This window comes from Platalea leucorodia (genome assembly GCF_965183815.1).
Source record: "Platalea leucorodia genome assembly, chromosome: 1".
NCBI classification, from domain to species: Eukaryota; Metazoa; Chordata; class Aves; order Pelecaniformes; family Threskiornithidae; genus Platalea; species Platalea leucorodia.
The window spans coordinates 130,919,223-130,944,330 of record NC_138823.1 but is presented as its reverse complement, the minus strand read 5'-3'; the positions used below and the strand labels follow the sequence as shown (position 1 = coordinate 130,944,330).

General features: G+C 38.8%; 1 protein-coding gene across 5 annotated transcripts in view; it reads left to right on the top strand.

Moving 5' to 3' along the window:
* Positions 1–24,174, top strand: part of TAX1BP1 (Tax1 binding protein 1) — a 66,993-nt gene extending 42,819 nt beyond the window's left edge. For 3 of the 5 annotated variants that reach the window (XM_082318609.1, XM_082318606.1, XM_082318607.1), the window contains 8 exons: positions 767–860; positions 2,089–2,207; positions 3,645–3,770; positions 5,682–5,753; positions 11,699–11,873; positions 12,213–12,361; positions 22,281–22,366; positions 23,027–24,174. In XM_082318609.1, coding sequence (XP_082174735.1) covers positions 767–860; positions 2,089–2,207; positions 3,645–3,770; positions 5,682–5,753; positions 11,699–11,873; positions 12,213–12,361; positions 22,281–22,366; positions 23,027–23,228 — 1,023 coding nt within the window. In that variant the 3' untranslated portion in view covers positions 23,229–24,174. The remainder of the gene's footprint in view (positions 1–766; positions 861–2,088; positions 2,208–3,644; positions 3,771–5,681; positions 5,754–11,698; positions 11,874–12,212; positions 12,362–22,280; positions 22,367–23,026) is intronic. The other 2 variants (XM_082318608.1, XM_082318610.1) reach the window with 2 other exon arrangements.
* The last annotated feature ends 934 nt before the right edge of the window (positions 24,175–25,108 follow it).

Genomic DNA, 25,108 nt, shown 5'->3' with positions numbered 1-25,108 from the left:
AAATAAATGAGGCTTTTGAAATGATGCGAGTCTCATGCCACCTAGTAACTGAACCTGTTAGCGAATTTCAAACAGATTGAGAGCAGAATTGTTCAGAATTTTGTGAAAATTAGTGACTGAGTCAGAGAGGAGCTCAAACAGGGAAAAGGCGTAGGAACAGTGGCAAGATGTATAAATGTGAGTTCTTAAGAAAAACAGACTTAAGTATTTCTGCTCTCCACGGAACAAATGGGGTAGTTACCCAGCACTGATCCACAGATTACTTTAAGAAGTTGTCTTCTCATCCAGAAGGTCAATGGTGAATGAGGTGTCATATCAGAAGGCCTGTGGCTTTTCCTTAAAAATCTTCCACATCTTTGGCTACGTTGTACATCTGATAACAAACACCAAATTTCACTGCTTTGACAGTGGAAGTCCAGCACTCATTAGTACTACAGACTCCATTGTCTAATGGAATATTAATTTAAGTTGATGGATTTAAGTGTAACCGATTCTCTAGGAAATGAGATTTTTCTAATAATTTACATAGAAATTACTGTTTCTAGGGAAAAAGAACTTTATAATGTAAGATTATAAAAATCATAGTCTGAGGCAATTCCGGTGTTAGTAGAATTAAATGTGTTTGCTTACTCATTAAAACAGGAGGTAATAATAAATAATTCTGTATAGTCCAATTTTGGAGGAGATGATATGTGCAAGATATATGTTACTTTGTGCTTTGGCTTTCACTTAATCAAATACCAAAACAAAATTTCTTTTCACAAAGAAAATTGCAGGGCATCAACAGAAACTGACAGATGCATCTAACATTGAGACAGCTACTGCGGTTGTTACAGACAAAAAGTTGTCTGCATCTCCAGGTATCAACAGCTTAAATTTTGTCTATTTGTATCAGCCTGAAGGTCTTGTCTATGTGAAGTAGTCCCTAATAGTATGTATAGTATAAAGTAGTGGACTTGTTAGTTAAACCAATGATTAGAAATGTGAAAATTAAATCTAAAAAACTTGTGTCTTTTTTTCAAGGTATAACATTCATAAATAACTTCATCCATCTTTTCAAAACAGTTCAGTTAATATTTGTTAATCTCAGTAGGATTGAATTCTTGAATTTCTGCTTGATAGTTAGCCCAGAGCTGGTTTTGCCAAGCTAATAAACAATTCATTAAAAAAAAAACCCCAAATCCTCCCCAAATTTGCAAATTGTGAAGAAAAAAAAAACCGCACAGTAATTTTGCGGTCCTGTTACAATGGCTGTCTACTGTAGCGTTCTACTGTAAAATCAAATCCACTGAAAAGTTCTGATTACCTGATGGTAAGGTCAAGTCCATAGACTATTCTCATCATTTATAGGCAGTTGTGGTTTATTAGAAGACGTTTAATTAGGTTTTAATTTTTATGAACTATTAAGTTCTTACAAAACTAATCTTCTAAAACATAAACATATAATAGGTTAAAACTAAGGCTGGTTTATTATTCAATTTTAAATCGATAAATGCCAGTAAATGCTGACTAATTTTGTTTGTGTTACTTCATAATTCACACATTCTTTCTGTCTATAGAGACTATAGGTTGTAATTTCTGTCAGCTTCCTCCTGCCTTAAGTAAATACAAGTGTTGCCTAAAGCAAATAAAATCCCAGCAAGCTCAGTTATAGTATGTGATAGGATGAAGTAGATTGGTGAGGTACTTCATGTTTTTATGGAAGAATAAAATATCTAGCATGGCATGATAACGTATGTATTCTGGTGTTTACTTTCTTGGGAGTTAAGGGGAGAGATGTCTGTCTGGGTGTTGGTGTTTTTTTTTAACTGACCTTTGTAGTATGTATGTGTGTATTTACGTTCATCTTCAGTATGTGAGAGAACTGAATACAGACATGCTAGTATGACTGCTGATCTTGTGTATCACTAGCCACATGATACTGATTGTCTCTGATTAACTACTTCCTTGGGTAACAGGGAGCACTGTTCTTGATGCACTGTCAAATTTGGCCTGTCACTCTCTCATACAAACTTTATTTATGGAACCAAAAAAATCAATATTCTTTTTTTTTCTTTTTTTTTTTCTCCCCCCCCCCAATGTTCACAGTTAGCCCCATTTCATCTGATATAGTCTCGGAGTTCACGGTAAAGGAACAAGTACGTGAAATGAATAAAGAAATTGCTGAGAAAACAGAGAAGTATAAGAAATGCAAGCAAATGTTGGCAGTAAGTAAATGGCTGCTTCATAAAGCTGAACAGAAGGTAGCTATAGGTGCTAAATCTTAAAACCACAAAGCCTACCCAGCTGAGTTGCCTTGCTTGTTTGTGTAATACACCACGATTATGGTAGAAACCTTAACATTAGAAAACATGTTTTTATTAAGTCAGCTCTTGATTACCTGTGGTGGTAGAGAGTCCGCACAAGGACCCCTCAGGATAACCCAGATACAGTAAAACAAATTAACAAAACTACTACTACTTCTATGCTTAAAGTTCTGAATACTTTTATTTTTTGCATTGTATTTTAAGTATAATTGCTTTTATAAATCAAATACAGCATGTTGCTATAAGCCAGCTGATGTCTGGAACAAGTATAGCAGTGTTTATCTGCTGTGCTGTTCAAGTGTAAGAATTCCCTTCCAAACCTGACTGTCCTGGGCTTTTACAGTGTTTTGATGTCCGAGCAGGTGCTGCCTACTAGCTTGGGCTCAGTCATACATACTGGCATTTATATGGTTCTCTGGACCAAAGCTGGCACCAGTAGTGCTGTAGCCACAACAGTAATGCCCTTCAGATATTAATACCTGTCAGTCCTAACTTGGTTTTCATTTGACCAGTTTGGATGTATGTATGTATGACAATGCATTATTGTATCAGCAATGCTGGTGAAAAGTTGACTGTTGTAGAATTGTTTAAAAAATGCTTTCTGGGTGTTGTCTTGTCTCTGTTCATTTGTTTGCCTGCTATTTGGGGATTAAAAAATAACTAATCAACATGAAGTCAGAACAATTAGAATTAAGTTAAGAATTAAAAACTTGAGAGTTTTTCTCTGCTTCAATATGTTTTGTTCTCAAATAGTCATAATACATTCACAAACTGCCATGAACTCAGCTTATCATCTTGTTTCTCTTATTTATCACAAGGACATTATTCTATTTTAATGTGCTCGCAAGGATATAACAACTGTCATGTAATTCTGCTCATTACCCTGCCTACGGAGAGCCTGAGTTAGTTTCTGCTGGCTATTTCTTCTGTAGTAATGCTTGAGGAAAGCTTTGCCTTTGACCTTCTGGATGAAAGATATTCAGGTTGTAAAAGTTGCACAGGGAAAGGTTTTGTATTGAAGTGAGACACTTGAAAGGATAATCATGATTGCAGTGTAGTATTACGATACAAAGAAACTTGAAACTGTGAAGCTAAAGAGGAAATGTCAGCTTGTTGAAAACTCGGGCAAGAAAAAAAAATATGTATTGAACATGATTTATGCAGTGTTCAGTGGTGCTGTCCTGTTCAAAGTCTTGAGTCAGGTTTGATTTCTTGGGGAAGCCATTTGGAAATGGTCTTGTTCTAAAAGGAAGGAGTCACTCAGTGCCATTGTTGGGGGCGGGAGGGGAAATCTCTTAAAATTGTAAATATTTCATATCATGGTATAAACTATTTTAGGATGAGAAGATGAAATGCAGTGTGTATGCTGATGAACTAGCTAAACTGGAGCTGAAGTGGAAAGAACAAGTGAAAATCAATGAGGGTATAAAATTACAGCTAGCAGCAATGGAGGATCAGTATAAAGTAAGTTACAGATTTTGTTTATGGCAATGAACAGTAGCCTGTTCTTAACATAGTTGCTTATTTCTAATAGTTCAAATAATGAACAGTTCAGATGGGGAAAAAATACTAAATGTATTTTTGCTGTAAATAGAAAATCTGTTTTGCACTTGTAGGAACAACCGAGTCTTGAACAGCGCTTCTTTTAAAGTAAGGCAGACCTGCAAAGTAAACTGCCAAATGGCAGTCAGTCTTTTAATGTTGTGGATTTAGACAAACCTCTAAATGACGTTAGTCATGTATTACGGGGGAAAAAAGGGGTAGAGAGTTCTAATTTCCTGTTGCTTACTATAACACTAGCAGGAATATTGATTGGCGTATTTGTCTAAAATCTTCATGTTGCATGCTGCATTACCAGTGTAGTAACGTCTAATGCATTTTATCTGAATTAACTAGAGATATAGAAGATAAGTGATAGATTGTTTTTAAAATAATCATGAAAGAATTACTTTAATTTGGAGGATCTCAACTGTAGTCTTAGTAGAGCGATGCAACACATGCACCAGAAAGTCAAGCGTAATGGGCAGCTTTAGCTTACACGGGGCATTAATCTTTGAGGTTATGTAATAGTAATCCATATGTTGAAGTGGCTTTCTAGGTCAACAAGGACGAGAGCAACAAATTTCTGTAAGACCAGCTTTTATGCTTGTTTTCAGTCTTAGGGTGATACTGTAGCTGACAGGATAGAATACTCTGTTGCCCATTTTTGCCCATTGCGATGAACAGGGATTAAATTGAACTGTGACTATCGGTTCTAGTAGGAACTGCCTCCCATTAGAAATTACAGCACTTTTTTTCTTTATAAAATACTGAATTACTCTACAGCTCATTTCAGCACTGTAGGCTGTGCTGTCCTTTTTCGACACTTCTCAAAGCTCTAATTTAAATTTATAAAATGCATGACTCCTTCCAGTTTCTTTAATTTTATTAATTAGCAGTGATTGGTTTCCACGCATAATTTAACGTAAAATAAGTTAGTTTTTAACTTCTCAACCGCAGGAGTAATAAATAACTGGTTCCAAAATAGAAAGCATTTTGACTGCAATTCAAAATTTGTTATCATTCAGGAGGGTGCAGGTTGGGGAGAAAAAGTGAGCTTTTCTTCCCAGTCAGTAGACTGCTCTCTGTTGACCTAAACTAGGAAAGGGAATTTCAGAATTAAAAAAAATAAATAAATACGTAACTGTGCAGAGCATTGGGCTTATACGCTAGAAAAACAAGTGGAGAGGCAGTCTCCAGAGCAACCAGAATCCAAATAAAATAGCCCTTTGTAGAAAAAGATTATTTAAATAATCATTTGGAAGCAAGGAGGAGGCCTGGAAGAATTGTGTAATGCGTCAGTTGCATCTCCTCCCAGAACACCCAACAGAGTCACAAGGTAGATGTCTGTGAAACAAATTTAGTGTCTTTGAGGTAAGAGGAGCTTTTGGTTCTCTCAGTACTGTGGTGGGACATAAGAGCTGGAGAGAAGTGAATGAAATAAATCACTGAAATGCTTGCCAATGGATTCCTTTCGAAATAATGAGATGAGGCTTGCAAACCTGCAACTGTTTCTGGGCGGTGGCGTCCGTCCTGCCATTAGCATTACTGACACTACCCCTGGTTTGTAACCCAGGATTTTATCATTCCACAACTGTTCCCTGAAAACTGGCAAGAAAAGGCTGCTAATGTACTCCTGTTATCCAGTAGATAAACTTAGGGAGAATTGTTGGTTTTGATTTGTAGTAGTACTAGATGTTGCATGTAACTATAGGAGACAAAAGAATTTCCATCTGAAAGATGAACTTAATCACTGAACTTTGTTTTCACAATATAACATGCAGGGAAGTAGTTTCTATTTGCTAACATAGGAATCTTAAACTTCCTTTCATATAGGTTCAGCTGGCAGAAAAAGAGAGACAAATAAAGGAACTGGCATCACAGTTGGAATTCTTTACCAGTGAGAAGGTATTGTCAGTATTCCTGTTAAATTTTGTAAATTAACACTTGTGAGGCTCTTTGGTTTGAGGAATTGCAATTTATTTTTAAGTAAGAATTTGTTTACTCTTTAAACGTACTTTTCCATATTTGGATATTTTGCCAAAATGAGTTAGCATTTTAAACTACAAATTCTGTTAATAATACTAATATATATTTTTTAAAAAAATGTACACCATAGTATACCAACTTGCCAAAACTGACTGAGCCTTTGAAAATACTGTTGTTCATTGTTCTGTAATAGTGTTCTAGAATATTTTCTACATATAATCTAAGAAAAACATTACAGTGTCAAAAATTATTTCTTTGTTCCTGTCTAGAACGATATTCCGTCCAGGACCTAAAATAATTATTTCTGTTTGCAGATAGGGGTTACTCTGTGTATATTAATAAATCTGAAATTGCAGCTAGCTATACAGTTTGCAGAACATAGGAATTCCTACCACTTTTTGTCCTATATTCCTTTCTCATCTCAGCAGCATTACTGTTTTTCTACAAGTATTCAGTGGACTTCCAGACTCCTTCCTCCTTTACTCCACTGTATCTCCTAGTAAAAGAGGTTCAGCCCTGTTGTGTCTAGAGGTGGATGCTAGCTTAGTGTGTGTGCTGCTTGGCCAAATGGAAAAGATGATTATTGAGCTGATGCTGCAGCCTTTCTGTTCTCTAAGGGAGCATAAGTTAACAAAATTTGCAGGAATTTCACTTCTTAGAGGCTGACTCTGTCCCTGATACTTTCAGGAGTTACTGGCGAACGGGCAGCACAATTAGTAAACGTTACTCCCTTTGGAATCCTGGTGTAAGACCTGAATGGTACATACCTAGCTTGACAGTTCATTTTTTCCATCACTGCTTAGTATTATTTTTGCTCTTATCCAGTGTTGTCCTGTAACTAGAGATGTAGACATTTTAACAGTATAATCTCCAGGTTTTTCCTGATGTGTGCATACAACCAAATCCTTTTGACATCTGCAGTTCTCTTATTGACTGCTTGTAATTGTAAGAGCAGCTTGACATGTGACAGTAGTGACTTTGGTAAACTACAACTGGAAAAATATCTTCATCAGGAAAGAAAGATACACAAACAGTACTCTGATTTTTACATATATGATAGAAAATGGACTACTGCTTTGAAGAGTTCACTGTTTAATCAAATGCATTACCGTTACTGTTAAACCAGACGTTCTGAAATATTAATGCTAATGTTATGATGTTGAAGTGCCTCTAAGATATTATATGACAATGAATCAAAGCTAGGTTTTACTGAAAGGTGAAATAATAAAATGTCTTTATTACATACAGGTAGTACTGTGCGATATTGCGGAACAGTTAGGCATGTTCAGATTACTTAAAAAATCCAGTGTGAACAGATACTTCATAAAACAGGAATTTTTGTACTGATAAATTGAAAATAAACTTATTTCAGATTAAGCTAGTGAAGTGTTTTGTAAAATTCTAGATTCTCAAGTAGTTAGTATTTAAATTATCTTTTTTTTAACCAAAGATGTAATTTTTAATAGATCTTGCTCATATTTTTCTAATTCAAAAGAAAGCAAAGTAAAAGTTGAGTTTTGATGGAATCTAGGTTAGCTGGAGGGAGTAATTTTAAACACCACACAAAAAAAGGAGAACAACTGTAATAATAATGTATGGAGCTTATAAAAGCTTGGAACTTTGTTTACCAAATTTATAGATATTTACATTACAAAGAAGAATCAAAGTGCCTTGCTAGACTGGAACCATGATTTAAAAGGTTAAGCGCAGTATAGTAAACAGCTTTTCAATTTATACTCCATTATCAGTGTTTGTTTATAAATGTCACCAAACATAGCATGCTAAAAATGTTCATTTGCTGTCTCTTCAAACCTATAAAATTACTTGGTTTCTATTTTATTTATATACTTATATAGCCTTTGAATTTTTTTTTTTTTTTTTAAATCAGTCTCTACCCTCGCTGTCCAACTTCTGGCTAAGGCTATTTTACAGCACCTTTTTACAGTCACTTTGATCTACATTCTCTTTTAATCTTATGTGATGCTAAAATTAAAGTATTAATGCCACTGCCTCTCATTCTAAACTGCTTCCATATTGCAGAAGAAATTGATTTTAGAAAGGAAAAATCTTAATTTTACTGGTAATTAATTGTTCCTGCTTTGTATTGAGTAAAGATTAATTATTTAGATTTTACATGCTCACTAAAACTTTAAGATGTAATCGTAATCATTTAACCCTAACCATTTCAATCATATATGCAGTTTAGTCTATAAATCTAAAGTAACGCTAGCATAGTTTTATATCATATCTACAGGAGGATATTTTACTTGGAGGGTGTTAGGCAGAAATTGTGTTGTCCTGTATTAGAAGGATTTTTCTAAAAGAAAGTAAATACGCCTGTTTTTATGGCCAGTGCTCCAAAAAGATAGCTTTCTGTAAGCTGCCTTACCATTTGTAGATACTGCTTTTTTGCTGTTTGAAAATTACTTTGATGTTGCTGTTGGAGTCCAAACCCTTTATGTCTGAAACCTGATATGTAACAATAAATGTGTAATCTCCGTCTTTTTTCATTTAGAGTGGTGTTTTGTTTTCAGAGTAGTTATTACTACTTGATTTTGCGTTTTTGTATTCTAGTGTTTTGGCTGAAGTTTACCTGTTTTTAAGAAAAAAACATTGCGTTGTTCCTTTTAATAACTGAGACATTTTACTTCTCATGTAGTTAAATTGCTAACTGAAGTCTTGGTTTTAAGTTTCAATTCAAAGTCTTTGGGGAAAACGCACGCTTCTGTCTTTGAGGTTTTTGTTAACATTACATTAGCAAATATTAAACGTGAACCCAGAGAATCCAGAAGAAAATGCTAACCAGAAAGAACAAAATTATTGGAAAGCATATCTGTCTTAACAATCTCTATTATTTAATTATTATTTTCATTTTTACATCTCAGAATTTTTTCCTTGGCTCTGAATTGTAAATGGCGTATTCCTTTGGATATTCTTGGCATACATGCTCTCTTTCCCTTAACCCATTTTATTTAAATGGAAGGATGGGAAAGACTTTTCTTTGGATGAATTACAGCTGATGCACTGACCACACTTAAGTCACTTTAATTTACTGTCTTAGATATTGGCTTAGAGTTTTAATGGTTTACAAGTTATAAAACCCCTTTAGTAGTTTATAATAATTACTGTCTCTACGGATTGTATACCAGAATCTAGAATTTTAAGTGTATTAATTTTTTGAAGAGTTCTGTTTGAGCTTTTTTGAAAGAATTAATTGCCTTTCTGATACAAAGATTTAAAGAACAGAATTAAATGAAACAGGCCATTTGAACCCCTCAATAAATTCAACAATTTTGTGTTTTGGATAAAAACACTGAATTTTGGAAGTAAGCTACATACATACCCTTGCTGAAGTGTAATTATGCGTATGTATAAAGTAGGTGAGGATATAAAGAAGGAGGAAGAAGGATGAACTAGAACTTTGCGCATTAAGTTCTTAGAGGGCGAATGATTTTTCACAGGCAGTGTAATAATTTGGAATCCATGTATGAAAATACAGTTTCTCATGGATTTAAAATCCACTGGTTTGTAATTAGGCAGTAGTACAAGTGCAGTTTTGTTCCATATGATGCTTGTAGTATAAATATTATTTGAAATAAGTAACGTAGTCTGGATTACCTTTGTGAAAAATAGCACCGATTTCTGTTTGTTAATATAAATAGAAAATACCAACCTTGGGTAATAGTTTCCCTTCCTAGAATCAATCATCTGAATAAAAAATAGAGAATTAATCAGTCTAGTAGGTAGTGCTGAGTTTATATATATATTCAAGGGCCTTTGCATGATTGCTAGTGGCGTGACCACCATACCTAGGTTATAGTCCAGAATGATAGAGCAAATTGGCTTCAATCTGACCCGTTTTAAAATTTTTGTTATCCCAGCGTTTACCTAAATCTTGTTGATGTAAAGTATCTGTAAGGTGGTCTCCTCCTGCTGTCCATCAAGTTAAAAGTCTTGGAGTTCCGATAGAATTGTCCTGCTTGCTGTAGCCCATTCTGGCCTTGACGGGAGAAACCTTTTCTCACTTGTTTTCATTCAGAAAGCGTGGTAGGGTACCCAGCATTTTCCTAGCCCGTTGTTCTGCCTGTCAGCCTCCGCTGCATTTATCGGGAGTTACTTTTTACGCTTCCAGGATCCTTTCCAGATTCTTCCTGACCTGCTGTTCTCTGTCTTTCCTTCCCTGTTCAAATATCATGAATTGATCTGTGAGACCACGCTTCATCGTTTTCCTGTTACAGTTTCGAATGTGCATACTTGTGCGCTTTTTTCCATGCTGTTTTGTTATGGTTTGGAGAGAGATTTCCACTGAATAACAGTATTTTCTTCAGGGTGCTCCTGCAAACTAGCCTTTCCCTCGTGCCCACTAAGAAGCTGACAACTTCATGCTATTGATGTAGAAACCACTGCTTAACATGTTGACCTGTCTCATTACTTTATTGTTCTCTTTTTTCCCCTCTCCCTTTGATTTGCATTTAGATTGTAATTTTTTTTTATAGAGTACAGTCTGTCTTTTTTGAATGTAAGAACAAAAAGGTACCAACTGGATTGTTAAGTCTGCTTACGGTGCAGCTTGAAAGTGTTCTCGTTATCTTCAAGTCGTTACTAGCCACAAACCACTTCTCAACATTGCAGATAATACTGTGTATTAATTGAAACAAACGTTCCTTTTCTTTCTGTTCACAAAAAGGAGAAACATGCACAGATTCCAGCTGTGTTAGCAGTGATTAGGACAAGGGAGTTTTTGGCTATGCTTGGTATAATGGTGATAGAAATATTTTTGTCATAATAATAACGACTAAAAAATCCCCCTGATAATTACAAGTGGAACATGGTCACCAAGCAGAATCACAAACAAGGACAGAAGTGTTCCAACCGGTTTAACCTATTTCATTACATATTTAAAAATTGATTTTTAAAGGAACTGGGAACAAGGAAAAGTAATGGATCTTTGCTTCTGTAGGCGCAGGTTTAGGTGAATAGGTTTGATAGGATCTCTGCATTTGAACAAAGTAATTCTCTTCCAGTTTTAAACACAGCTACATCTAACACATCTGCAAATAATGTACAGAGCTCAATGTGCACACAGGACTGTGCATGCAAGAAAGGGTAACTTTAAAGAAGTTGTATTGTAGAAAGCACATGAGACTGCTGCTAAATTCTCCGTGCTGGTTTCTTTCCCTCTGTGTGTGTGGATGTGAAGGACGTTGAGCAAAAGTTTGTTCTAATGTTTTTCATTTCCTACTGAAAGTGACGGCCGTGAGCTCAGCTTAGCTAATGTTAAGTTACGCTTCATGTAGGTCAATGTTCTGCTGTTAGATATCCGAAAGGATCCAGTGCAATGTACTCAATAGTTCTTAAAGTATCTGCCACTCATGAATTCACAAGGAATTATGTCAAGTATGTACATATATGTACTTCACATACTAAAATGGTGCATTCTTGAATGGTATGGTATGATATGAAAAAAAGAATTATTTTATTTTTAATTGTAACTTTTAAAAAGTTTTCTCACTGCACATTCTCTTTAGTTGTTATTGTTAATCCACCCTTTCTTTACCTGTTTAACTGATTTTTCTTCACTTTAAAAAGGATGCAGATATTTCTTGAAAAACGTGGCAGTTCTGTTTTGTAATTTGAATTAACTGATGACAAAACAAGAGAAAATTTCTTTAAAATAGCTTCTTTGTGTTTTCTTCATTGACTGCTTTTGGTATGTGTGGTATATTTGGCACTACAGCAAGATGAAAAGACAGTGGGAAGGTTAGCAGATGTATTTTTAAAAACAAATCTAAATATTTCATAAAAATTTCAAACTTTGCTACGACTCTATAGGTTAAATACATTTTAAACTTTGCATTATTTAGGAACTTGGCAGGACACGAGGAAATCAAGCTGGAAGGGTGATGGAAGGACAGATTTCCCAACAGACATTACATTTTCGCAACCCATATTCAGAGGAAAATGGACCGCTTCCAGCAGTGCCAAGCAGACTACCAGTATTGCAATATGGAAATCCTTATGCAATTCAGGAAAGAAGAGGCAAGTACATTCCGTCCCACCCCCCAATATAATTTCTCTCTCACTGTTTCAAAAGCGATGGCTCATTTAATGCAGGTTAAGTGCCAGCAATCTTTATACTGGTGTACAGAGCCTTTATTGATTGATGAGAATTTAGTAAAATGCCTTATTTTACTGATGAGAATCAATAACGTAAACAAAGTTTTAAAGAAACACCTTTTGAAAAAGGTGATTTTTCTTCTATTGTTTTATATTATCTAAGCTGAAAATGTGTTTAAGTCTTGATTTTTAAATGGCACATCTGTAATCTCAAAATACAAACTCTACTGAACAAAGATGCTCTAATTAATTTTTCTTCAGATGGAGCAGATGGCGCTTTTAATCCTGATGAGATCCAAAGACCACCTGTTAGAACTTCCTTTTGGGAGCTGGAAGATGATGTAGTGTGTAGTCAGCCTTCACGCAATCTTAGTCGGCCTGACGGTTTAGAAGACCCTGAGGACAGCAATGCAAGTTACCTTTTTTATTATTTTTTTTCTTTGATATGTTTACTAATGAGTAATCAACAGTTGCACATAGGTTTTTCAGTATCTGATAAGGCTGACTTATGGTTATGGAAATCTGGAATTGGTTTTTCTTTTCCCTGAACGATGTGAGGTGAATTTCGCTTGCTTTGAAGGAGAAAACTCTGCACATCAATTGATGATAACATACTTGTTCCCCAGGCTCTTGAGTTACTGACAGCTTGTTTTGGTATTGGGACAGTAGCTTCTTAATCTTTTTAAATATTAAAGTAGAAAAATCCAAGTAATCTCAACTCATTCTGATTTTTCTCTCCTTTGCGGTAGAATGAGGGCTCAAAACGTAGCCACGTCTTACTCATTTTATAATTTGTATGTAGGAACTAAATTTTAATAGAACAAATAAAAATTTAAAAGATTCTGATACCAGTATTTTCAGTTAAATGCTGAATGAAAATTTGTATCGTATTAGATACTTCATTCTAATGTATTAATCTTTTGTTCTGTCTTCTGCAAATCTGCATTTATTAATTTCCATTTTGAACGTTTTTTGCTGTTAGACATGTATTTGGAAGAGCTAGGTGACTGTTACCTAAAGCTGATTAAACTGAAAGTGACAGATTCTCACTTATTTCTTTTTTTTCGGGCTTTGTAGGCCTTAAGTGGGAACTAGTTAGCTTTTCTCTTTAATACAGTTAACTTGCATGTTCTGGTATAAAAAATGGTTTTAGTAAATTGGCTTCTGTAATAAACTGGACTGTATGTCTTCATTTGAATAGGAACAGACTTATTACTCTTTCTTATTCTAAGGACTCTTGCACCCTCAGAAATATTAAACAAGAAATACCTTTCTGCAAAGTATTGTGCTCTTTGCAAGTACAGTGGTATCATGACCTGTTTCTCATTTAGTCTAGTTTGCCACATTTAATTGCTATTAACCTTTGCAGAAACTGATCAGTGTTCAGACAGGCATGATTTTAGCCCTGGTGCTCAGCACCTATAATGGAGAAAAATGTATTTCTCCCTCCTACCTTTTGCCCCCAATGTCCATTACTGTGAATAATTAGAGAAGCTGTCAGAACTTTTGCAGCCTGTTCGAGATGTAGAATGTGAGCTTAATGCTGTTGCCCACCTTTACTTCACATTTTGCATATTTAATCTGATCATTCTTGACGTAGATATTACATATGACAAGCTCTTCTCTTCTTTAGTCATCTGCTTCAGTTTAATTAGCAGGGTGTTCTTTCTGATCTATGTGCTTTGCCCTCTTGCAAACCCAAGAGAAACAGTGCTAGAGTCTTGTGCTCATTTGCTGACACGGCTTGGATTTTTGTAATGAGATGGAATATAGCAGGCTTAAATAAAGTTCAACTTGAGAAAAGGTGCCTCTAAATCAAATAATTTATATCTTTATTTTTTACTTTCAAGTAAGAATAAGTTGTTTGCTCCTCCCAAGAATAGACTGTATGTGTATTGTACAACTGTACATGGAAATCAGTAGTTGCGAGAATCTTTCTAGAGGGACTTAGTAATATGCCGAAGAGAAGAGTTCTAATGCAGTGTTTGAAGAAATAACCAGGGAAAACTTCCCTATATGTAGGTAATTCATTAGAAAGGAGAGCCTGTTGTTTGTGCAGAAGAAACAGCAAATATAAAATAAGTATGGAGACATTACCATTTGTTGTACTGGTTTTTAAAATAAGCTGTTTAAGATGTAATTCTGTGCATTTTTAAGCCAGTAAGATGCAGAGCCTTTTGTTGGAGGAGGATTCCCTCCCAGAAGAAGAGGGTTGGTAGTCTTGCTGCTTTATTTAAAACGTTACCATTGTAGGGACTTCTGTCGTCATCTTCTCCACGTTCCTATTACTACATGTTATATTAGTTTAAGAACTTGAGGGTGTTGTAGTCGTTTCCACCACTTCATGGCTGTTTTGGTGGTGGTTTACCTATGATGATGAACATGTCTACATTATTTCTTGAAGATGACAGATCTTTGAGACCCTGGGCCAATATCATGATACATAGGAGAATGAAGTAGAGATTGTATATGCACAACTATAAACAGACTTCTCGGATATGACTAAAATAGGCTTTTTCCAGTCTATAAGGTGAGAGTAGGGAAGCGTGTGATTGCACACGTGCGAAAAGGTTTGCGACTTGCTTCTAGAGAATGAAGGCCAGAAATGGGACCCCCTTTCCTTTAGGATATTCATCTAGCCGAAGAAATAGGTCAGCAAACTATGAGGGGGTCTAGCGAGTCAAACTCACCTGCTGTAGTTGCTGTTTACATTCCGTGCAGTTGAGTAACTTCATAAACAATCTGGATGACAGAGAAGAAAACTTGAATGCTTCTCCCAGAAGCGCCTTCTGGACAGGGAATTAGGTAGAATTGCTTCAAAGCTACAAACGACATCTCTGCAACTGTTGCTACCTTGACCTTCTTTCATTGTAAATGTTGAGATACTCTATTTCCAACTGCGACGTGTCTTCCTTAGCGCCAGGTAAAGGATCTAGAATTTGTCTTTGTGCATTTGTCCATTGCACGTTTCCACTCCACATGCTGATAGTCCTCGAGTTTTAAAGCCTTTGCCTTCATTGGACCATTCCAGCACTTAACTCATACAGCATTATTTGGGCTGTGAATTGATGTAAGTGGAGTACCCGTTTTCTGTTTGTCTGTACTCTGGCATTTGCTCAAAACAGAATTCTCTTCCACTTTGTTCCGATTTTTATTTTGTCGTCTTGCCCCCATTTTTTTAGTTCTTTCTGGATATTGTTTTTGCTTTCTTCTGCTGACTTCAGCCATGTTTGACATGTGGTAGAGGTGATAGATACTGACTTCCTACAGGTTTTTTGACAATTGCTTGGGAGAAGAGAGACCTTAATGAATTCTTGTTCTACCAGGCAGCTGACAGCTGGCTGATCAGCCTGAATATGGCTGCAATCTGGTCAGTAATCCAACTGAAGAGGAAGAGGACATGAGATAATGCAGGGGGAGAAGTCTTAGGGGGAATGCAAGACAAACCCAGAGAAAGTCAGGACTCCTTAGCTCTCTTTTTGGTGGTAAAACTTGATTCTTTTACTTGAACTGAAATTGTCCTCTTTAGTGAAATATTTTGGACCTGTCTGAATTGATGCAAACCTTCTGGACAGGAATCCCATGTGTCTCCTTATTTTTGAAAAGTCTTCATAAGATTTTTTTGTTTATTTGTTTTGTGTGTTTTTTATGCAACCGTTTTCTTCATCAGTCTTGTAACAGACTTGTTTGCAGTGCTGAGTTTACTTTTGCCTAAAGGAATCTTGTGTTCCTGGGTAATGACCCATTTATATGCTTCTTGTCTTCACCTGAAAAAGATCTAACTCATGGTACCTTGTCTGCAATATATGAAAAAGATCATGTTTCTATTCTGTGTCATTAGAATTGTAAATTGCTTACTGTTATGGATCAACCATAGTTTTCTACATCAACAGAAAGGTGGTTCTCCATTTCCCTTCCCAATGAAGAAAAACTGTCAGCCGTTTGAGCTAATGGGGCTGCTGCTATCGTCTGTACTTTTTAGCAATACATCTCTTGGAAATCTCAGTGAGGCAGCCTTGGGTGATCTTTCTACTTATCCCAAGGAGGAAACAGGAGCCTTTCAATTATAGTAATAGAGTAGAGGTATGGCATAAGATAGTAACTGTCCTTTTGGTTGGTGATGGGCAAGAAGGGTGCCAGCTTGGACTCTGTTCACTCACTGCTTCTTTCTCGTTCCAGTGTCCGATGTTCTGTACGCTCCCTCAGAGCACATTTGGCCTAGTGAGGCAGGATTTTTCCGTAGCCGCCTAGTACTGGATGGGTGCTAGGGTGTGTACCATTCCCATTCATAGAAAGAAAGACATCACAGATGCCCTAAGCTCACTTTAAGTGAATTATTTTCATGCTAAACTCGTGCACGAATTATTTTCCTGGGGACGCTTCTGTACCTGCATCTAATGATTTGATCTTCAGTTCTGTGGAGTACAGCTGCTATCTTTGTAAGCCTCTACAAAGTCACTTTGTCTTTCCTACTGGTAAGTTACAAAGTTCTCAAGCTCATGATTGAGCTGATCCTTCTGCTGAGGCATTTGCTCCTAACGTCACCTGAACTTAGTTTCCCCATTCCTAAGGAGAACGCTGTTTGCTCTCACCCCAAGTGTCGTAGGCTTCCCTTGCAAGGTGAAGACATTTTTGTTACTGGATATTATCTTGAGTAGCAGTATAAGGTCAGGTGATGGTGACTCTCCTGCTGTACTGAAACTTACGCTGCCTTTACTGTCTTCATTTACTCTGAGTTGAACACCAAGTAAGGATACATCTGCAAATGCATCGGAATTTTGGTTTCACGTTGCTGTTGTGTTCCGATTTTGTTTCTCCCAAAACTTTGTTCCTTGGGAATGGGCTCTTCCATGTATTCGGTTGACATGAAAAACCATCAGTTTTGTATGACTTGAAAACTTTCCGGAATTCTTCATAGCTTTGGCTTTTGGAACCCTTAGGCCAATTAAACCGTGATTTCTGAGAGGGATAAGCTGGTCTGTGTTAATCGTGCCAGATGAGCACGCGCACAGTGGTGATTTTGTGTAGAACAGTTGACTTGCCATAAGTGCCTGCTGTCATCTGCTCAGCACTAACTTTCCATTTGCTCATGCTTCTGTAATTGACCAAAATGTGACCGTTTGGAGCAAATAATTTCTAGAAGCAGGTAGGTATGGGAGAGATCCATGAACAAAACATACATAGATTTTTAATGCTAAAGGGTGAGTTTTAGAAATTTAGTCCCGATTACAGTTGGCAGTAAGCCCAGAATAACTATCCGGAGACTCTTAAACAATGTTGTTAGTCACAGTGCATTTGTGGGGGGTGGGGGGTGTAACTTTTGGCAACTGACAACCAGGTCAGGATATTTTTTGAGATGAATCCAAAATGGCCTGCCTTCTAGCAAAAAACCCACTACACTTTATTAGCCTGAGCTTACCCTGGCAGCCAATTCCTGTCTTTTTGTATAGGATAGACGAAAAAGGAGCAGTTGGTATCCAGGGACCTCCTGGGAGACCAGACTGCTTGCAGAGAGGTAGAGAGACCTAAAAGTTTGTTTGCTCTCACTCCCACAGCAGAGCTGAATCACAGAAAGAAAACGTATGTACTTTTCTTTCCAGTGTACCCGCGCTTATACATCAGCAGTGTGGCTGTTCGTTTGTTGTTTAAAGCTGAAGATGGGTATCGCTTCGCTTACTGTTGCACATTAAAGCGATCTGTAGAAATCGGAGACGGGGATTGTTCAAGTCTGTGGGTTTTGTACAGTGTCACGTGGCTTTGTTTCTAATTTCTGTTCGGTGGTCTTGGAACTGATCGCAGCTGTAATCACAAAAGCAGTACTTGAGACAAAATTGGTTAGTTTTGGTAAAACCAGGTGAGTTGCACTTACTTCTTACAGTTAATGTCTGGCTTTCCCTTCTTCTAGTGGCAACCCCCTTCTTTTTTACCGTGCTTTATTGTGTAATACTTTATTTATCTTTATGATTCCTATAATCTGTGGAACTCATTGTGGCAGTTTTAAAGAGTCAGAGTTACAGTCCAGTGATATTAGTTAAGTCATGATGTTAAAGGCATCCTTTATAATTTGTTAACCTAGATATCCAAACTCCTGACTTCAGAAGGCCTGGCACTTGTTAGGCTACGTAACCGAGACTCTTGGTAAGGACCTGAGGCAACGCACCGGCTGTGCTACATCACTGCGGGGCACTCTGGAGCTCTTGGACCACGTATCTGCGGCGGTGACCCTGGCCGTCAGTCTGGAGCGCAAGAAAGCTGGCTCTGGGTCTGCGCAAAGGGCGGATTAAACTGCCCCTTTCTCAAAATACGGAGTTTGGGCTTCCGTGCAGACAACTTGGATGACTCAGCCGCGGGGTCTTGAGAGTAAGCTGATGCCTACGCTTAAAATACAGCGTAGGCTGAGCCATTCAGGCCTGGCCTCCCAGCAGTTACTGTCAAACTCTGTACAGCAGCTTCAGCCAGCCGCCTCATTTCAGCTTTTGAGCCTTTAGGGCATGGTTTGTTTTACCATGGGGGAGTGACCGGTTTTTAAATGTCAGGTTGAGAAGCACGTGTAACATCATTTATAAGAAGAAAGCATGTGTCATTGGTTATACTAGCTGGAAGGAACTGGGCACTAAGTGACTGTGAACCGATGTGAGTAAGATCTGTCCTCCCTTCATATAGCGCTCTGTTTTACAGGGCACGCTTTAGGAGTTTTGTCCATCTGAAATGACAGAAATAGGCAGCAGTAGGAGTCCAATACTATGGGACGTTTTCTGTGTTTTCCAGAAGTTCCAAGTTAGCCCGGGGCAGTGCATGAGAATTTTTAGTTATTGGTGATGGTGTACTGTTTAGTGTCACTTGTAATTAGAATAGCTGTGAAACACGCTCGGACTGAGATGAAGTTCTCATCGTTACTGGTGAAATACTCTCAGACCAAGATGAAGTTCTCTTTCTCACTCTCTGACCATTCTTTAATTATACAGTAATCTCTCTAATACGCACTTTGAGGTATGCTCAATATAGATCTGCGCTCTTCTTGTTTGGGTTAAGCATAACAAAAGGTTAAGAATTGATCTTTCTTCATATACTTGGCCAAGAGCACAAGTACACCGAAGAGACAGACTTTCTGTATCTTAACAGCATAGCATCAATACGTATTTCGTATTGCCATTCTTGTATGGCGCACAGGTCAGAAGCTACTGTAAGGATACGGTTAATTGAACTGGGTCGTGAGAAAGCTATATCCTTAGGGCGTACCAAACGTAACGTTACTTTGACATCAGAAAAGCCTTTTTTTTTAAACTGTTAATAACTTGCGCTTGCCTTTTGTGGAAACTAGTGCCTACAAGGCAGCAATGCGGGACAGTGCGTGTGTGCCCCTGTGGAGGAAAGCAGGATACTCTTCTTCAAATCAGTTATTCAAGAAGGAACGAGGAGGAATGTTACATTTGTACGTGGTAGGGTTTCACGCTTGCCAGAAGCTGAAAGGAAGGACGAAAGCTGTAAAGAATTTTATCTTAGCAAGTGATTAGCAGTAACCCAAATGCTTTTAAAAAAAAAAGGGGGGGGGGGGGGAATATTGAACAAATAAATAACTGGTGTAAATAATGTGAAAAACTCACCCAAAACAAACTAATAGATTAATAGGTTGGGTGGGGGTTTTTAAAGCTTTCTATAAGGTGGACAGGCAGTGCTGATTTTTTCAAATACATGTTTAAAATGGCAAGCCATCCTATAAATCAGTTTGCATCTTGTTGATTCTAATTAAAATCTTTAGTTTCCCCTGGACTGTGGTAGCAGAGCAGGAATACGCGCGTGGGGAAGCTGGTGCTGCAGCAGGCTCCTTCTGCTGACGCAGCTAATAAAAATGGATGGAGGGCACTGGTAAGATCCATTCTAGTTGAACAATGTGTTATATGAACATATTTCATTTGCCACTCGGTACATTTTCATCTTTGTGTAATGCGTGCAAAAAGACTGAGAGGTTTCCATTTCTGACGGGGAAATTTAAGATTTCTGTGGCGTTCGACCATTTGCGTGGGAGATGGGTTACTCCGGGAAGGGCGAGTTCGGTGTTCCGTGGCAGGAGGGCATTCCGGTTAGCCTTTCCTGCAGCTCGGTGTGAAGACCCTTTCTAAAAGTTGGGTTTTGTTGAATGCATTAATAGTTTTGAATGGAAAAAGAGACCCATGTATCGTGTCAGCCATGTAATTTTGCTTAAGGCCCTTATATACCAAGTTGATGTGTAGTATCGGTATCCTTATTCAACTAAAATTAACCCTTAATATAATGAATAACCTGTGCATTTGTCACTGGGTCTGCTAATCTGTCTGAAACAAAGCTTACTTAAGGAATTTGAGGCTGAAGACTCCTCTCCTCACCAGAGAAGTACCTCCTCCGCCTTGTCGTTTGTAACCAAGCATTAGTAAGTGCTGTGACAAAAATGCCCTGTGTTCAAGAAGTAGCTGAGTGACAAACAGTAAAGAATTATAAGGAGGCCTTTTCTAAAGGATTTAAATGTTAATTAGGCCTGTGTTTGTAGTGGAACTATTTTTCTTGAAGGAAGATGCGCATTCATGTTCTCAGATAAGCCCTGCTCTGCTTGCCGTCTGGTATTCAGCAAATTTGTCACGTTTTTGGCACTATATCAGCTGTAGCATTGTAGCAGAAGAGTACTTTAAATAGTTTTTCTTCTTGAATACATACATCCTACCTCTTTCGCGACAAAAGGAACAAATAATATTTTAAAGCCCACGTGCCCTTTTTACTGCAGGTGCAAAGCAAGCAAGTTAGACGGGAAAATATGTCTGTTGCTAGCAGCTGTCACAGCAAGCCCCACTAGCTGCTTAATGGAAATGTTAAATGGTTGAAACTAAACAGCTGTTGTCAGGAGGAGAAAAATATTGAGGGAATCTTCCCATCCTGCCCTGTTTCCGTTAACTCCTCAGAAGGACAAAGTATGTTAGCCTAAAGATGAAATATGTTTGAATATACCTGTCACTTATCTGTGTAAAGCACAGAGCATGTATGCTGTTGTATGTGGTCCCTTGCACATCTGGTTTTGAAGATCTGCTAGATAATTCGTAAGTCTTGCACGTCAGGTGTCTTTGAGATGAAAAGGAAAATGAACTAGGAGTTGGAGTTTCAAAAATCTTCCTGTCGTCCCACCTCGAAATGAGCTGGTTTTGCGCTGCGCTATCTAATGGCAGAATAGAACCAAGATGCTGTATAATAAATAGTTTTGTACTGCGTAAAGAGTGGGTTTACAGACACAGTTCTGATTTTCTTCCCGCTTTCTTGTTTTCCTTTTGTGCCGTTTTCTTCCCCTAGTTGGGCTTGCTTACATCGCTGCGCTTATTTAAATCTTAAATCGTAATAATATCGTCACAGAATATAAAAAACCAACCCAAATGCCTGCAAAACGTGAGAGCTCTGACCCCTTGCTTGTCAGAAGGGACCTCTCGGAACCCAGTCGCTGTCGGTGCTCTGAATTTTTCTGCTTGAGAATTGCCCATTGCAGGCAGATTTCTTTCTTCTTTTGCGAGGAGCAGCGCGTTCCCCGGCGGCCGGCCTGCCCCTAACGCGCCGGGAGCTCCGCGGCAAACCCGCCTGGCCGTCAGCAGGGCCGTCCTCCTCCTCCTCCTCCTCCTCCTCCTCGGGGCCTGCGGCGGGTTTCCGCGCCGTTAGCGGCTGGGAGGGCAGAGTGGGAGCTGGTGGGGGGACGCAGCCCACGGGGGCAGCTCACAGATGAGCCCGACGGCAGCCCCACACCTGCGACGCGCTTGGCTGGTGCGAGCTGCGCAGGCAGGGCGCTCGGAGCTGGCCCGTGGGAGGCAAGCCTGTGAATCGAAATCGATGCCTTTTTCTTTTTTCTTTCCCCCCCCCCCCCCCCCCCGCTGAAATTTAAATTGACAGATTTTTTCAAGTCTGCCTCGACATTCTCTTGTCTAGAATTGATTTTTTGAGTCTTAGCTCGCGATAAAATGCTGTTGCAGTTTGTAGCGCGATGCCCCGCGTTGGGTTTAACGCAGGTTTTTCTGTGGCGAGGCCCCCGGCACGAAGAGCGGGGCGACCCGCGCCTCCTTCGTTCCTGCCGGAGCAGAAGCCTCCTAGCGCGGATTTCCGCTCTAGGGACGCGGCCAAAAGGCAGCCTGGGTTTAGCTTCTCGTGTTCGCTAGCCACATCTCCCTTTTGTACGCTGAAGTAAAACTTACGCTGCAGAGATTTTAAAACAAAACGTAAATTTAGTCCACGTTTATGCTTGGTAACAAAAATGTATTTGGAGGGGAAAGAAAAAAGCTGTTTCTAGTGGGTATGATTTAAAATATTTCCTCTTTTTTTTATTAGGATGATGACAACACCGTACCTTCGGCTCCTGCTCCGCCAAGTCTCCTCTTGCATGAACGTGGAACGGGTTTCTGCTTCGATTCCAGGTAAACGTTACCCTTTATTGCTCTGTAATGGCAGGGAGGTTTCTGTGTAACCCGACTTTTTTACTCGAGGGTGGAGACGAAAAATTATGAAGCATTTTCAGTGAATGTTGGTTTACAACAAACTGTCAGAATATGCTGTTAGACTGGGTGGACTCGTAGCGTTATACCTTATTTTGATGGAACGTGGACAATTTCTTCAGTAAATGACTAAGTTTTGTTTCTTCCCCTCCCCTTCCAACCTAATTGTGAACCTAAGTTTGGAGCTTTTATAAAGTGTTAGGTTTGCTAAGAGCAAGCATTTATGAGCAGAGAGAGTGGTTTCCCGTGAAACTGCTTGGCCATTAAGACATTCAATAGATTTGTATTCAGCGGTAGCTGGAATTATGTCAAAATTATGTCGCTTTTAAAATGCCAGGTTATGTTGGAATTCCTGTGTAAAACCCCTTTAACTGTATTGAGCACTTTCAGCAAAGACGTTTAAATTACCTGCATGATACTTGCTGAGATGCAAAGTCCGCTCAAATTTAAGTCTGTAGTAAAGCTCTTAACGTCGGGGGCAACAGGATCCTACTTCGGTACTTTCTTTTGCAATAACAGATACGCAGTAGCAGTTATTTGAACTGTTTCCTTTTCTCTCTCTCTCTCCACCCCCTGACGAAGTTTCGATGTGCACAAGAAATGCCCCCTTTGCGATGTGATGTTTCCACCCAACTACGACCAGAGCAAGTTTGAGGAGCACGTTGAGAGTCACTGGAAGGTGTGCCCCATGTGCAGCGAGCAGTTCCCGCCCGACTACGATCAGCAAGGGTTTGAGAGGCACGTTCAGACGCACTTTGATCAGAACGTCTTAAATTTTGATTAAATACTTTGTTTTGCAGTGTAGCTTCCAAGCCCCACAACTCTGAGTAGTCCACCCACGGAACAAAACCAATGCAGCTTTTCTGTAACAGTACAAACTTCTGATTCAAAGCTCATCTGCTCTAAGGGGAGCCGTGATAGATCGTGGCTGTAAGCTGCTATTGGGTTACCTTCTCTCTCTGCCTAACGTTATACTAAAAAAAGCCCCACGAAACCCCACCTTGTTGTGTACGTAGCTATTTATTCCCCTACTTAGTGGCATTTGTAAGGACACGGGAACGACGTAGCCTCAAGAGAAAACGAGACCAGCTTCGCGATGCTCTTCGGCTACATAAAAATGCCACCAAAACACCTCGGGTTTCTCTTGACCGTGATAACTGAGGCATGATTAAAAGCGTAACAAACGGATGATTCTCCTAGCAAAGTTGTGTAGTTGTTCTTTGAGTGACGGCTAAATCAGAGAGTTACATTACTCACCCTATGGAAATCTAGTTTTCTAGCACATTTCTGAAGCGTAGGTGCATGTACTGTGAGATGACATGCTTGCAACAAAAGGAATGGCGAATACTTCAGTTTTACGTATAGACTGTTTGCCTTAAGGGACGCTGTTAAATGAAGTACGTTATACCTTAAGGCAGTATTTTTGAGTTGAAAGAAACTGCTGTGCTTAAATGCCTACAAGTAATTGTTTAAAAAAAAAATCATTGCCATTATGTTGCATTTGCGTTCAGTAGGAAATATTGTTACATTTTCACAACTGTGAATTGTGTTCCTTTTGGCTTAGGGCTTTTAAAACCTTCTGCATTTTAACTTTATGTATTTCTTTCCAGTAAGTAAAAACCTGTGTGTATATCTAAACATTTTATATTTACTTTAACTGTATTAAGTAAATTTGCTTTCCACTTGTTGTACAGTAGTCTTGTTACATTAAAAGCAAAATTATTCCTGGAGCCAGTGGTCCTTCTTTCCTGCCGCTCATTTGGAAATAAGACAGAGTTCGGGCTTCACATAGTTAGAGTAGATGATGTTTCAGCTTCGTACGACAGAGAGACTTGCTCGCATCTATTTATGCTCTTTGTTTGAGCGAGGGACTCGGGGAGCAGCGTTTGGAGCGGCTCCCGTCCTCCGCGCTTCTCTCGCGAACACGTGCAATATCCTGCTCGCTGCGGCGTTTATTAAAAGCTGGGTGACAGAGGTGAATTGCGGTGTCTTGGTAGCAGCCACTACCTCGGTCCTCGTGTTCCATTTTAAGCCTTAGATTATTTTTTAACTGTGAACTTCATGTCAAGAGATGGTCTGAGGTGAGGCGTGGAAGTACTGAAAGAGTATTTTGTCAATTGTTTTTCTTAACAGCACAGGAAAACAGAACAAGCTATAAACCCAAATTATTACTGGTTATCATATTGTTAAAGACTGAAGCCCGAGAGGTTGGTACCCCATGCAGGCAGGACAGCCTCAAAACCCGCTTGTGCCGAAGCAGGGACGGCCCTCGATGCGTGCGTGCACAGGGAATGACTTCAAAAGCTCCCCTGGTAAATAGGCTGCTTAAAATAACGTACCAGAGCCTTTGCAGGTACAGGACAGAAGCCAAATACCTCTGCTGCAGCCTCGCTGAATTAAAGGGTTACTGATTTCATTTCGGTCATTTCGGAAAACCCTCTGAAGAAGGGTAACCCATGGCCTACCGATAAAAGGGGGCTCCTGTAGCATCAACACAAACTTTACCTGGTAGCCTGAGCCCTGGTGTGACGCTGGAAGGAAACGGCCTGTGAAAGCTGAAAGCCTTTCGACTGATGAAATTAAAATAACCTCCCCCCTTCCCCCCCCCAGCTGTAGGGTTCTGTGTGATGTTGTGCATTAATGGTGTAGTGCTTAACTTGCTTC